The 12,557-nt window shown below is 53.2% G+C and overlaps 1 protein-coding gene across 1 annotated transcript in view; it reads right to left on the bottom strand.

The window, feature by feature from the left end:
• Positions 1–5,587: 5,587 nt before the first annotated feature.
• LOC101749256 (maestro heat-like repeat-containing protein family member 2B) overlaps positions 5,588–12,557 on the bottom strand; it is an 11,455-nt gene continuing 4,485 nt past the window's right edge. Inside the window, exons 3-21 of the mRNA XM_040653033.1 lie at positions 12,353–12,544; positions 12,001–12,160; positions 11,835–11,875; positions 11,457–11,598; positions 11,003–11,055; positions 10,576–10,683; positions 10,159–10,278; positions 9,847–9,969; positions 9,569–9,724; positions 9,225–9,347; positions 8,842–8,921; positions 8,301–8,436; positions 8,092–8,181; positions 7,606–7,692; positions 7,305–7,428; positions 6,993–7,102; positions 6,371–6,523; positions 5,958–6,114; positions 5,588–5,817 (exon numbers count right to left, since the gene is read on the bottom strand). Coding sequence (XP_040508967.1) covers positions 5,798–5,817; positions 5,958–6,114; positions 6,371–6,523; positions 6,993–7,102; positions 7,305–7,428; positions 7,606–7,692; positions 8,092–8,181; positions 8,301–8,436; positions 8,842–8,921; positions 9,225–9,347; positions 9,569–9,724; positions 9,847–9,969; positions 10,159–10,278; positions 10,576–10,683; positions 11,003–11,055; positions 11,457–11,598; positions 11,835–11,875; positions 12,001–12,160; positions 12,353–12,544 — 2,175 coding nt within the window. The 3' untranslated portion in view covers positions 5,588–5,797. The remainder of the gene's footprint in view (positions 5,818–5,957; positions 6,115–6,370; positions 6,524–6,992; positions 7,103–7,304; positions 7,429–7,605; positions 7,693–8,091; positions 8,182–8,300; positions 8,437–8,841; positions 8,922–9,224; positions 9,348–9,568; positions 9,725–9,846; positions 9,970–10,158; positions 10,279–10,575; positions 10,684–11,002; positions 11,056–11,456; positions 11,599–11,834; positions 11,876–12,000; positions 12,161–12,352; positions 12,545–12,557) is intronic.

Here is a 12,557-nt window from a genome sequence, read left to right as displayed (position 1 = left end):
CACTATTTTAACACTGTAATATGTATGAAATACTGATTTCTTCCTTAGTAAGCAGACCTCAGGTAATACAGCATGCCCTTTATCAGTTTGGTGGTGGGCATCACCTATTTCAAGCTGTTAAATCTGCTGTCTGCCCTCTGGGTCATCTGCTTGGCTCCTTGTGTAGTCAGACAGGCTTGCGTAAAGTGGACACACAGTGCTGCCGTTCCCAAGTAACATCATCTAATTTCTATGCGTTTGCTCTAAAAAGCTATTGACAACTAAGTGTGGGAAAACCTTGCTTTCCACCTATACCTGAGACTGCCTTCTGCTCCGATTTCAACTAATGCAGGTGATGCTGGGGAGGGACTTTTTATCAGGGCACTTAGCGACAGAATGGAGGGAAATGGAAGAGGGCAGATTGTGGACTAGATTGTAAGAAGAAATTCTTTACTGTGAGGATGGTGAGATACTGTAACAGTTTGCCCAGATAAGCTGTGGATGCACCCATTCTGGAAGCATTCAAGGCCAGGCTAGGTGGGACCTTGAGCAAGCTGGTCTAGGTGGGAGGTGTTGCTGCCTGTAGCGGGGGGGTGGAACTGGATGATCTGAAAGGTCCCTTCCTACCCAAACCATTCTATAATTCTATAATCACAATCCCGAGATGACTGAACGTGAGGCAATTTGGCCTTGTGGCAGCTTACATCAAGAAGATCAGTAGCAATTCACAAACTGGACATAGGTTTTTTGAGCTATGGAGTTGCCCACTTCTCTGCTGAGTGGTGTGGACGAGATTGGGGCATTGCCTTTTCCTGAGCAGTGTCCTTCCTGCACTTGAGAGAGTTGCAGCTGAGCAAGCTTACCATTTGTATGAAAACCACCACCTCAGATGTATAGAAATGTATTTTCAGTTAAGACTTCTGCTCAGTAGTTTCAAAGAATTATACTGTGACAATAACAGATAAAGAAGTGATTCTGCATATGCTTTCTTTTCAGAGCAGAAATCTTTATGGAGCAAGAATTTGTAATAAAATTATTTTCAAAGTTTTAATTGTAATGTCATTGGAAGTTTTAGTAAGTATTCTAATTGAAGTGAGTACTAAATGATTAACTAAAATATTCTTACTTTCTAAAATGGCCTTTTAAAAATGAAGGCGCTCTTAAGTTACAAAAGAGGGCAAAAAGGCATTTCCTATTGCCGTACCCATTCAACTTCAATGTCATTCTTTCTCATCAGAACATCTTGCCTCTGCTATCCATCCTATCACAGATTCCTTGATTTGACTTTCTGGCTCTGGTTTTGGCAACAGTGACAAAAGTGGCCTGATGATGGAATATATTTCTAGCCATACTGATATCACTAAGATAATCTAGATAGCATCGTTTAAGAGTATGCTTTCTGCCATTCTGTGAGATGGCTAGAGAAAGAGAAAGAAAGAAAGAAAGAAAAAAAAAGTAGGTAGCTGGAAAAAAGAAAAAAAAAAAAAAGATGTATGTGGTTTGTTCATCCTGCAGTCAGTGCTACTGCAGCATTGAGACAAGCTGCATCAACACTGACCCAGAGAGCATGTGGACAAACACAGGGATAGCTTACTCAGCAGTGATCTCTTTAACACTAGTTGGTAATTTTGGAAAAAGGATGGGAACTAACTTTGGGAAGGTGTGTGAGTAGGAAGGAGCTTTGTCATGGCAGTCATAGAAAATTAGCATTGCAGACAGGAGGACTGTGGGGCTTTTTACAGTTTATTGTGGTTAAGTCTCTTTGTATATGACCTGAATGGACAAAAAGATGGATTATTTTGATAGGACTGTTAGTAAATGCAGTAGTACTAATGCTGCAAAGAATGAATTCTGTCAAAAAGTAATAGGCACAAGCTGATTGTGATCAGACAGAGGCTAAAACATGTCGGGAAAGTTCTGGAAAAGAATGAGGGCAGCCCCTGCCTTACAGGTTTGGTTGAGCCAGATGAGGACAGATAGGAAGGGGGCATTGGAAGGCCACGTTCTACAATGGTTCAATACTTAAGATGAAATTTACATTTCATATGTGTTCAACGACAATTTTATAGTTAACTTCTGTCTTGTGGACCTTAACTGCTTTATATTCCTTTCTTCAGACCAAGCCAATGGAAATCTCATTTCAAAGCTGAATAAAATGTTTGCAAACCCTTAAGCTCCCACTTTTGTTTTTGGCGTTTTTTTGTTTGTTTGTTTGTTTGTTTGTTTGTCTGTTTGTTTCCTTTTATTGAAATGGTGGTGGAATTGTGCCAAGTGAGTGGTCTTTGATTCTGATCTTCAGATATGAGCCCAGGAATTTGGGGGCTCATATCTGGCGATTGATTATCTGAAAATGTTATTTGCCTTTACCTTATGCTCAGAAATAACGGAAGTTGTGCTAGCCAAGGCTTTCCAAAGAAAAAAAAGTAAAGCACAGGATGGATAATGACAAGGAAAATTTCAGTCCAAGTAGGTGAATAGGAAAAGTATGAAATATTTAAATTACAACTACCAATTTAAAGTTAGAGGGTAGTACCAGACACCTTTCCAATCCACTTTTTGAAAACAGAGTGGTTTGGTACCACTCAGAGGGTGGTGACGCACTGGAACAGGTTGCCCAAAGAGGTTGTGGATGCCCCATCCCTGGAGGCATTCAAGGCCAGGCTGGATGTGGCTCTGAGCAGCCTGGTCCAGGTGGTTGGTGACCCTGCACATCACAGGGGGGTTGCCACTGCTGCTAAGACCCTCCTTTTGCCTTAGAAAAGGGATTGCCTCTGCCAAATCCATCCCGTGCAACTAGCACGTGGTGCTTGCAGTTTCTTTCTCATACAATCTCAGAACCATAGAGGCTGGAAGGGACCTCTGGAGATCATCGAGACCTGACCTCCCTGCTGAAAGCAATTTCCTACAGGAGGTTGAGCAGGAAAGTGTCCTGGAATCACCCCCCTCGAGCTGCTGGCCACAGTGTTTTTAACGTGCCCCAGGATATCATTGGCCTTCTTGGCTGCAAGGGCACACTGCAGGCTCACGGCCAGCCTGCTGTCCATCGGGACACCCAGGTCCTTCTCTGCAGAGCTCCTCTCCTGCAGGTCAGCCCCTAGTGCAAAAAATATGCAGCTGTGCTTTCTGTTTTGATACAGGAGTTAGAGAATAGCTTTCAAGATTGCCAAAAATTCATCAACATTTGGGTTCCTTTGCTGCTCCATTTCCACTGATATAAATGGCCAGTTTTCAAATGGAACGTGAAAAGTTGCAATCTAAAGTCTGATTTACTTTATTAAACAAGATATTCACCAAGGGGAAGTCATGTTTGACCAACCTGATAGCCTTTTATGAAGACGTAACCAGGTGGATAGATGATGGTAAAGCAGTGGATGTGGTCTATCTTGATTTTAGGAGAGCATTTGGCACCTTCTCCCACAGCATCCTCGCAGCTAAACTGAGGAAGGTGGTGTGGACGATCGAGTAGTGAGGGGGACTGCAAACCAGCTGAAGGAAAGAAGCCAGAGAGTTGTGGTCAGTGGGACAGAGTGAGTCTAGTTGGAGGCCTGTAGCTAGTGGAGTCCCTCAAGGGTCGGTACTGGGACCAGTACCATTCACTATATTCTTCAGTGACTTGGATGAGGGGGCAGAGTGCACTGTTAGCAAGCTTGCTGATGACACAAAACTGGGAGAAGTGGCTGGCACGCCAGAAGGCTGTGCTGCCACCCAGCAAGACCTAGATAGGCTGGAGAGTTGGGCAGGGAGAAATTAGATGAAATACAGCAAGGGCAAGCGTAGAGACGTGTATCTGGGCAAGAACAACACCAGGTACCAGTATAGGTTGAGGACTGACCCGTTGGAGAGCAGCGCAGGGAGGAGGGATCCTGGTGGACAGCAGGGTGACCATAAGCCAGCACTGCAAGAAGGCCAATGGCACCCTGGGGTGTATTAGATGGAGTGTGGTTAGTAGGTCGAAAAAGGTTCTCCTCCCCCTCTACTCTGCCCTGGTGAGACCGCATCTGCAGTATTATGTCCAGTTCTGGGCCCCTCCGTTCAAGAAGGACAGGGAACTGCTTGAGAGAGTCCAGCGCAGAGCCACAAAGATGACGAAGGGACTGGAGCTTACCTTCCTTACCAGGAAAGGCCGAGGGAGCTGGGTCTCTTCAGCTTGGAGGAGAGGAGACTGAGAGGTGGCCTTATTAATGTTTCTAAATATGCAAAAGGTGTGCATCAGGAGAATGGAGCCAGGCTCTTCTCAGTGACATCCAGTGATAGGACAAGGGGTAATGGGTGCAAGCTGGAACATAGGAGGTTCCACAGAAATATGAGAAGAAACTTCTTCATGGTGAGGGTAACAGAGCACTGGAACGGGCTGCCCAGAGGGGTTGTGAGGTCTCCTTCTCTGGAGACGTTCAAAATCTGCCTGGACACGTCCCTGTGTGACCTAATCAAGGCGTTCCTTCTAAGACGGGGGAGGGGGATTGGACTAGATGATCTTGCAAGGTTCTATCCAAACCCTGACATTTGGTGATTCTGCAATTCTATAACTGATATGGAGAAGAGACAGCAGCTATTACAACGAAGAGTTAAAAAAAAAAAAAAAAAAAAACTGGCATTTAATTTTTCAAGATAAATAATACAATGTTTTTTAGCTAATCCTCTTCTCTTCTCTTCTCTTCTCTTCTCTTCTCTTCTCTTCTCTTCTCTTCTCTTCTCTTCTCTTCTCTTCTCTTCTCTTCTCTTCTCTTCTCTTCTCTTCTCTTCTCTTCTCTTCTCTTCTCTTCTCTTCTCTTCTCTTCTCTTCTCTCTCTCCTCTCCTCTCCTCTCCTCTCCTCTCCTCTCCTCTCCTCTCCTCTCCTCTCCTCTCCTCTCCTCTCCTCTCCTCTCCTCTCCTCTCCTCTCCTCTCCTCTCCTCTCCTCTCCTCTCCTCTCCTCTCCTCTCCTCTCCTTTTAAATATCCCTTTTCATTCCCTTTTGCCATCCCAATCCTTTTGTTCCCCTTTCCCCCTCCCCTCCACTTCCCTCCCCTCTCCTCCCCTCCCTCCCCTCCCCTCCTCTCCTCTCCTCTCCTCTCCTCTCCTCTCCTCTCCTCTCCTCTCCTCTCCTCTCCTCTCCTCTCCTCTCCTCTCCTCTCCTCTCCTCTCCTCTCCTCTCCTCTCCTCTCCTCTCCTCTCCTCTCCTCTCCTCTCCTCTCCTCTCCTCTCCTCTCCTTTTTAATATCCCTTTTCATTCCCTTTTGCCTTCCTAATCCTTTTGTTCCCCTTTCCCTCTCCTCTCCTCTCCCCTCCTCTCCCCTCCACTTCTCTCCTCCCCCCTCCCCTCCCCTTCCCTCCCCTTCCCTCCCCTTCCCTCCCCTCTCCTCTCCTCTCCTCTCCTCTCCTCTCCTCTCCTCTCCTCTCCTCTCCTCTCCTCTCCTCTCCTCTCCTCTCCTCTCCTCTCCTCTCCTCTCCTCTCCTCTCCTCTCCTCTCCTCTCCTCTCCTCTCCTCTCCTCTCCTCTCCTCTCGTCTCCTCTCCTCTCCTCTCCTCTCCTCTCCTCTCCTCTCCTCTCCTCTCCTCTCCTCTCCTCTCCTCTCCTCTCCTCTCCTCTCCTCTCCTCTCCTCTCCTCTCCTCTCCTCTCCTCTCCTCTCCTCTTCTTCCTCTTCCTCTTCCTCTTCCTTTTCCTCTTCCTCTTCTTCTTTCTCCCTCTCCCTCTCCCTCTCCGTCTCCCTCTCCCTCTCCCTCTCTCTCCCCCTCCCCCTCTCCCTCTCCTCTCATCTCTTTCTCCCGTTGCTTTTTCCTTTCCTTCTCTTTCCTCTTTTTTTTCTTCTCTTGGCTCCACCACTGAAGACAAATTGCTCTTATTCTCCTCCATGTCTCACTAGAAAAAGGAAAGTCTCAAGTCATGACTGAGCAATTTTTGCCTCAAACAGACTTGGAGAGCAAAAAAGAAAAGCTGCTTCCTCCCGGGATCCCTCTAGCAGAGGCAAGCTATAACTGCAGTGGCAGGAATGCCAGTACCTGTCTGTGGGCTCCAAGCAGCCGGAAAGAAGCTGTCAGTCGTGACGTCTGCCTGACAGCGCGTGAGGATGACCACCGCCTGGGACAGGAATGGCATGAACGTGCTGTGCTGTGGGGACGACGTGCAGCTGCGCAGGATGTAGTTGGTCAGTGGCACCTGGAAGAAGAAGGGCAGAAAGAGTGACTGGCTGCACCTTGACTCTGCAGGGCTTAACTGTGGACATTCAGCACATGAGCATTGCCCGCTCCCTTGACACGCTGCCAAGGCCTAAGCCTAAATTTCACACCAGCCACCCTGTCCAAGCCCTGGCTCTGCAGCTCCGGTTGTGCTTCTGTAGCACCTGAGGCCAACGGCACAAGCCGTAGTGCAACAGCCAACAAAAGTCCCAGACACGTGGAAGAAAGTCTCTTACGTCCCGACAGATGTCCTTTCCATACATCTGCAGAAAGGTGATCATCCACCTCCCAGCAGCACGCACACGCATTCCTTTGGCCTTCCGGAAGGTGTCCTTGATGGCCATCATGAAGTCGATGGTGTCTTCCAGGGGGAAGGTCCTGTACACAATCTGCAGAGAAACGAGAAGCAGGAGAGATCCCATCACTGCTCTGCGGCAGCTCTTCAAAACATAAAGCGGTCTTGAGGGCATTCTTAGTTCAGCAGCTTGCCGGTCAGTCAGGCAGCAATCACAACGCTCCTGCGGTCCATACCCCGCTATTAATACGTAAGGAGGTTGAGCCTTCTCTCAGCTTCTCCACCCGTGGTGTTTGCTTACATGCAAAGCCTACCTCCCAGCAGCCACAGTCTCACACACACACACACGCACACACATACACACACACACACGTCATAGAATGAGCTCCTTGCGCCGGGTGCCTTAGGGCCAGACGTAGCTCGGTGCCTCCAGCTACTTGCTGAGCAAAGTGATCTCAGGGTGACAGCTCATTCTGGAAATGGTGTGAGAGGCTGGGGGGAGCAGAGGGACGTGCAAAAGCCTACGCACTGGGATCCCACCACCCCTTTTTGGGTCCACTTACCCGTGCAATTTTGGAAGAGGTCTGGAGCTGACAGACGGTGCTGCGGTCATTCAGCCCCTCACACAGGCTCCCGATGTCACCCATCTTGATGACTCCATTGGTCGCCTTGGCTGGAAAGAGCACAGGGAGAAAAGGGAAGTCATGCTTCTGGAAGCAGAACTGCTTTCCACAGGGGAGAGACAGAGGACAGGGTGGAGAGAAGAAGAGAGCTGCGCACAGTGCCTCTTCCTCCTGTAAACTGGGCCCAGCCCGTGGGGTTCTGCTAGTGCTGCGGAGGAGAGCAGAGGGCTGGCGCACACCCGCTCTACTCACCTTGGATTCGGAGAAGGGAGCTCAGACAGGTGACGGCCAGCTGGCGGGATGTGGGCATGGGGTCACACGTCAGAGGCGCCAGCAATCCCACCAAGGAGCCAAAGTGCTTGCAGGCATCTCCTCTCTGCAGGGGCCAGAGGCAGGAAAAAAGCTGTAGGCAGCCCCAGCTCTCCCTAGCTTCTCCCGCCTATGCCTTCCCCACGCGGTGGGTGGCACAGCACGCACAGCTGGGCGGAGCTCGCCTTCCTGCTCAGGAGCACTGGGGAGGGAGCAGGGGCATGCGGTGGGGCTCTTTACTCACTCCATGCTCTTCACAAGCAGCCAGCAGCTGGGAGCAGATCTGCAGGGCCCTCTTGCGCTCCCACATGTTGTCTGACGTCATTGATCTCTGCAAGACGTGGCGCAGAGCATCTGTCTCACTGCGGACATCTTTCTTTCCCTTCATGCCAGCCCTCTCCCAGTCCCTCATTTCCCAGCACTTTCCCTCAGGGCCCGCCCTGTGGCTCCACACGGCCCCCCACCTCGCTGAGCACCGGCACTGCTGCCCCCGCTCTCTGCAGACACTCCTGCCTCCTAACCCAGGAGCTTTTCCTTGGCTGTGGCCTGCCAGGGGCTGGCTCCTGCCTTTCCCCCTGCAGGGCCCATTGCTCTGCCCATTTCTGAGCTCGCACTGAGCTGGCACGTCAGCAGGAGATTTCTGCCCCTCTCATCGTCCTCTCAGTCCCCACATCTCTGTCTCCGCTGTCGACAGGCACCATGCTTTCTCCCTTGCCCCACATGTACTCACATGGACTATGTTCTGGAAGAGGCCGCTGGTCTCTGTCTCGAGCAGGACCACCATGAGCCGGCCCAGAGCTTTCAATGATGTTTGCAGAAGCTGAAAGCAGAAGAGGGCACTGAGCTGTGGCATCACCTGTGCTGCTGCCAGAGCACAGGTTGTGTGTGCTGAGGAAGGGCTCCAACCGAGAGGTGGCTGTGAAAGTCACGGCAGGTTACCTGCAGGTACTGAGCTGCTTGCTGTGACTTCTTGATCTTGAGCATCATCTCTGCTGAAGGGTGCAACACAACATTCTTGCAGCACAGACTCAACATGTCACACATGTCCTTGGTTCCTAAAGAGGGCTTCAGCTTGCTGACAGGACAGAAAAAAGGAAGAGAAAGCAGAAAGGGCCTTTAGCAGTGCTCTCCAGGCTGCTTCAGACAACATCAGAGTTTCTTCTAATGGACAGCTGCAAAGCCAACATCCCCAGCCTGTGCGGCTGAGCACTGTCTTCAGTTCCAGCATCTCCCCGGCATCAGTGAAGCACCTCCCGCTCTGAAGGGAAGGAGACCCCAGGTCTCCCTTCTCTTCCCTGCCAGGGGACAGGAGCACCAGGGCCTTTCTCCTTCCCAGAACCTCAGCTTCGCCGGGCACAGCAGACCAGTCATCTCTCCTGTAGAAGTGACTCCCTCCCCCCTGCCCCCTCCATGCCTTTGGGAGCTACCCAGAAGGGGATCCACCATCCTGCCTTGCAACCCTGGAGGCTCCCACCCTTACCTCAACTGCTCCAGGGCCAGAACCACCTTGAGGGGCACTGGGGATACAGGGGTGCCCAAGTAATATTTCTTCAGCAAGTCCTGCAAGTACCAGAGAAACATTGTCAAAGTGGGCACGTGAGAGCTCTTCCACCCAGCCCAGAGACAGACACAACTGCCACACACCAGCCCCATCACTCCCACATTTCCCACGGAGGCAGAGCAGGATGCAGCAGCTGCACAGTTGGTGGACCTCGCCCGCTGCCCAGCCGCTGCCTGCCAGCACACAAGGTCCCCACCAGCTGGAGACGTGTGGCTGAGGGAGACCTGTACGCCTCCAGGGAACCGAGTCCCATGACACAGCCCAAAACTCCACTGCAGACAGCCCTGGCTCTAGGCACTCACCGTCAGGATCTCCAGCAGCTTGCCCTTCAAGGAGGGGTTAAAGCAGACAGAGTCACCCACAGCTTGGAAGGCAGAGCTGAAGTCGGTGATGCTCTGCACCAGCGCAAGCGTGTTCTGCAGGTCCTGAGGCCCAAGAGAGAAGAACACTCTTTCAACTGCGGGAAGGGCCAAGGGCTGCAAGGGGAACACGTGGGGGCAACGCTAAGGGAAGGGCTTGCATCTTCATCTGAGCACAAACCAGTCCCCGAGGGACCTTTGGAAAGAGAAGGCCCATCTCAGCATCCCCCCACGTGGAGGGGCTGCAGCTGAGTGCTCAGACACCCCGGCACGCTACGAGCTCTCACCCGGCAGCTGCAGCTGTAGAGCAGCAGGATGTTGCCCACGATGTCTCCCTCCAGGCGGGCGAGCAGCTGTTCCTTGGAGGCACGCAGTGCCAAGCTGCCGTGGGCGAGGATGAGAGCGCTGCGTGTGGCGTGAGCTCTTCTGCTGTCCAGCTCCATCTGTGTGGGGAGAAATGCCTTGAGACACTCGCTCAGCAGCCCCCGGTGCCCCACGAGGCACCTGGGCTCCCATGTGAAAATAAGGCAGAGGGCAGCCAAGATGGAAATGCGCAACGCTTCACCTTCTTGCGTCTGGAAATCCTCCCCTTTTGGCCTTTGCACAGCCTGGACGCAAACATGGTGAGTGTGTCCAGGACTGTGTGGAAGTTGCTCTCAGCGGCATGGCTGAGAAAAGAGATCATTCCCTGCACAAAAGAACAAGGGGCAGTTGGTGCAGGCAGTTGGTCCAGCCACAGTGGCTGGGCTGGTCCTCGCCTGAGGGAAACAGCGCAGCAGTGAGGAGATCGAAAGGCTCGGAGCAGGGCCAGGAGAAGCCCTCTGCCCAAGGGACAGACCGGGGATGCTGGCAGAAGCTGGCTGGGAGGAGACCTCACCTGGGCCTCAGATGGCTCCTCTGCGTTTGCTTCCTCCAGGTGTTGCAGAAGCTTCTCTTGGACGTGGAGGACTTCCTTACAAGCTCCCAGCACTGTCCCCAGAGCCTTGTACAGGAAAGACTGCATGGGAAGGGAAGAGAAGGGATTGGAAGGGAAGGAAGAAGCTGAGATGTGGCAGCAGCCTGACCTGCTGGGAGAGGGCCAGGGGGGAAGGACCTACGCTCCCTGGGAGATGCTGAGAGCAGGTGCAGGGCCGAGCTTTAGCCACCCCCAGGCAGTTTGCAAGGAAAGGCCCTCTGGGGGGCACGGGCCAGGGAAGCAGTGTGAGCCGCCCGCATGAGCAGAGCACCACCCGCAGCCCCAGCCCCGGTTGGGCACCTGAGGCTGCACCGCTGCGTAGAGCCGGGGGGAACCCACCTTCTCTCCAGAGCCGCTGGGAGAGCTGCTCAGCCACCGGCTCAGCTCGCAGCTCAGGCCCCTGGTCCAGGCCTCATCCTCCATGGTGTCCAGTGATGCCCTCAGGAACTGTTGGAGAACAGAAGCCAATGTTTCCTTGCCCTTTGCCTCTTCCCACATTCCCACATCGCCGCAACCTTCTGGAGAGAGGTGACTGGAAGAACAGTCCCTTTCCCAGCTCCCCCCAGCATTCCCTGCCTTAAAGCTGCCTGATGCTCTTCTCCTAGGACCCCCCATGGGCTTGAGGCAAAGAGGGAGAGGCAGCAGCACAAAGGCGCGCGGCCGCTCCGCAGCAGCATTTGAGAGGCTGTTCCTGTTTTCTATGGGAACGGGGCTCCTTGAGACAGGCAGACACTTCTCTGCACCGTGCCTTCCGGCAATGCTGTACCTTTAGTAGGCGCTGCTCCCACTCTGCAGAGTCCGGGAAGCTCTCATCTTTCCCTGCACAGCAACAAGAAGCAAAAGACCCTTGCTTGGGATCAAGCCACAGAGGAAGAGCTGCTGCAAACCAGGTTTGCCTGGGCACTCGGCACTGCCAAGCTGGGACCCGCACACCCTTCACAATGACCTGTCCCTCCCCACAAACACTGTCCCAGCAGGAACACAGAACTGCCCCAAGACTGCTGTGTGAGGGGACGTGAAGGGCCCATCCGTGCCCTGGAATGGGCAGATCCCCGGGGGGAAAGGTCCCCGGGCCTCAGCGCTGTCTCCCCGGAATGGGAACAGCAGCAGAGCAAGCATGGGGCCGCAGGCAACGCTTCCCCTCTGCCACGCTGCAGAGCTCCATTTTCACTCCCCCCCTTGCCTGCCTCCGCCCCTCCCTCTCCCCACCAGCACTTTACCTTGGAGGCACTGCAGCAGCAGGGGGATCTCAGCGGCCCACATGGCCCCCACAGCTCTGTGGATCCTGCTGTGGAGGTTTTGCATGAGCAGCAAGGCAGCGGCTTGGAGTTCGCTGCCTGCAAAAGGGCTCCCTGCCACCACCTGAGCGAGAGCAAGGAGAAGCAGGGTCACGTCTGCAGCAAGAGCAGCAGCTTCTCCCACGAGGGAAGCAGCTTGGCTCTGCCCTGGAGGCCAAGGAGCAGCCAGCAGCTTTGCCCATGGCACTGCAAGTCCGGGAAGAGAAAGGCATCCCCACGGGTGAGGCAGGCACTGGCACACTCGGCCATGCTGCTTCCTCCTCGGGGCTCATGGCACCGGCCTCTGGAGCACCTACTCACCAACAGGCGTGCCAGCAGTGTCTGGGGAGTCAGCAGTGGGCCTGTGGGGAGAAAGAAGGGCCGAGTAAGACACAGACACAACGTGCCCTGCTACGGGCACCTCCGCTGTCCCTTCTGGGTGCTAACACAGCTCAACAGAGCTCACTGGCGGAGTTTCTGCTCCTACCTTGAAACATGGAGCTGAGGAAATGGGCATCCAGTTCTTCCACCTCCCGCACCATCAGGTCCCCTCTCTCAGCCAGTGCTTGGACACAGCGGGAGACCGGGATCAGCATGCCGGTGTACTGGGCTGGCACCACGTACAGCAGCAGCCGTGGCCACAGGAGCTGTAGGGAACGAGGCGGTTGAGCACTGTGTCAGCGTTCCTGCCTCCGCTCAGAGATGAAGAGGACTCTGTGAATTTCCCTGAGTCTTGTGTGCTTTAGAGCACATTGGAGGAGAGACGGGGGGTGTTGGAAGGGGATGAGGAACACGTGGTGTGAAGTCAAGGAGCGGCAGCAGGGCAGATTGTGACTTACTTTGGTCATCCCTCTCACAGAGAGATCCAGTGACCCCAGGATGTCCATACACAGCTCTTGGAGAGCTCCTTCTTCCCGGGCTTCCTGGGCAGAAAGGTCTCCAGCTGCCTGCACAACAGTGTTGTCAGAACACCGGTTACTCTTAGTTCTCAGGAGCCTCTCAGGAGGCTCAGGTGTGGCCCACCGGTGCTTCTGTGCCAGCCTC

Source organism: Gallus gallus, chromosome 1, assembly GCF_016699485.2.
Source record: "Gallus gallus isolate bGalGal1 chromosome 1, bGalGal1.mat.broiler.GRCg7b, whole genome shotgun sequence".
NCBI classification, from domain to species: Eukaryota; Metazoa; Chordata; class Aves; order Galliformes; family Phasianidae; genus Gallus; species Gallus gallus.
Note: the sequence above shows the minus strand (reverse complement) of the source record. Positions and strands in the feature narration are given on the sequence as shown.